Source organism: Trypanosoma equiperdum (genome assembly GCF_001457755.1).
Source record: "Trypanosoma equiperdum strain OVI genome assembly, contig: ctg_1212, whole genome shotgun sequence".
Classification (NCBI taxonomy): Eukaryota; Euglenozoa; class Kinetoplastea; order Trypanosomatida; family Trypanosomatidae; genus Trypanosoma; species Trypanosoma equiperdum.
The window spans coordinates 1-1,729 of NW_027123186.1; the positions used below are offsets into that span (position 1 = coordinate 1).

General features: G+C 48.4%; 1 protein-coding gene across 1 annotated transcript; it reads left to right on the forward strand.

The window, feature by feature from the left end:
- Nucleotides 1-254: 254 nt before the first annotated feature.
- TEOVI_000852400 (uncharacterized protein) lies at nt 255-1,382 on the forward strand (the record flags this gene model as incomplete). The annotated part of the gene is made up of 1 exon (XM_067220734.1): nt 255-1,382. One exon carries the CDS (start codon nt 255-257, stop codon nt 1,380-1,382), a length of 1,128 nt encoding a protein of 375 aa, XP_067076835.1.
- Nucleotides 1,383-1,729: the final 347 nt, after the last annotated feature.

The following is a 1,729-nucleotide window of genomic DNA, read 5'->3' on the forward strand; positions in this document are numbered from 1 at the left end:
ACGTTGAGGTGGCCGGCATCGCCAGGGTGTTGCGTACTAAGAGACAAGCAGCAAATGACCTGCTCACTCCTAAGCAAGCGAAGTAAAGGTACATATAGAAGAAAATTCATAGCTTCTACACAAAGAGACGCTGGCACCGTTTATCTGCAATAAGGGAATTCCAGGAATCGGGTTCCCAACAACCCCTATTTTTTCCGTAAGTGACTAGCAATCGAGTCTAAGAGAGAACGGATTAAGAACGAGAACAGCCGAACATGTCACGAGAACCAGCATTCTCAGGTACTGTGACAATAACACTGTTTCTGCTGGCAGAAATACAGACCAAGGCAGGCAAACAAAGCACAAAAGCCGCGACAGCAGCAAACACGCCATGTAAGGCAGTACTATTCCTGAAAAAGCTGGCAACAAGCCTTCAGACTAAGCTGGCCGCCGAAATGATCAAAACCAAAGAACGGACAGATGAAGCGGCAACACTAGGAATCGCCATAGCAGCAGCCGAAACAGACAATAAGCGACTAGGATACAACATCTTGCGGGCGATCGCCCTGCAGGCACAGGCGGACCAAATCGCACGATTAAAGCAACTTGATACAGCATACGCCCCTGCAGTGAGACAGTTGGTCAATGTATCAACACGGCTCAGGAGCGCAACCATGTTACACAACCGAAAGGAAACGAAAAAAGGGACGAATAGTGGCAGTGCTGTTTCTCACGATCTCAGCAGCGGCCACCAGCGAAAAAAAAAATCTTTCATACACATGACATCAGCAGCAATGAGCGCTCTTGTTTTGTTGGAAATCGCCGATTTGCATTCGAATGCGATCCAAAACAAAGCTGCTAATGGCAGCAAACTGCAAGTCCTGCTCGAACAGGCAGCAGTAGCTTCCCTCAACGCGGCTACAGAAAATATAGCCAAAGCCGCACTATCAATAGCACTTCTTCTGGCAAAAAAATTACGACAATTCACAACGGTGCAACTAGCTTTTGCAGACCAACTCGTTAGGGCACAAACGAAGCTGGCCAAATTAACTGGCCACCAGTTCGGCACAGCCAGCTGTGATGACCTAAAAGTGCCATCCATAATGAGCAACGACGCCGACACTGACAGCATAACAGGAGGCAGCGGCAACATCTACTTGACCGAGGGACCCAAAACTTACGCCGCAGCAACCCACACCACTTTCAATACCAAACGTCAACACTCCATTGCTTGGGCAAACCAGGGCAACTTCGACAAGCTCAAAATATGCAAGCTAAAACTGAAGGAAAAAGGCGGCGTAGCAGCGGCACCATTAATAGGAAAAGAACAAACCGCCGGCGGCAGCAACGACTACAACCTGTGCGTAGTGTCCGGCGCAGTGACGCTAACCACACAACTGTAACCGAGGCAAAAGGCAAAAAACTTCAATACGCAGGATCGGACAGCATTCAACAGCGGGAGCTTCGACCACTACGCTCAAGACGCGGCAAAGGCCATACACGACATAATGGGTGAAATTCAAGCCGCCAAAACAAACTTTGACCCGGACGGTCTAGCATCATACACCGCAGAGGAAGACTTTATAGCCGCAGTAGGTCTGGTTTTTCTCAGACTTGACCGTCAAGCTGCAACAGCTAATAATGGCAAAGCGGTGCAGGATACAATAAAAAGTCACTACGGGACAGGAAAAGACATCACGACTAAATTCTGGGACAAACTAAAAGAAATCAAAAAGCCCTCAAAGCTACT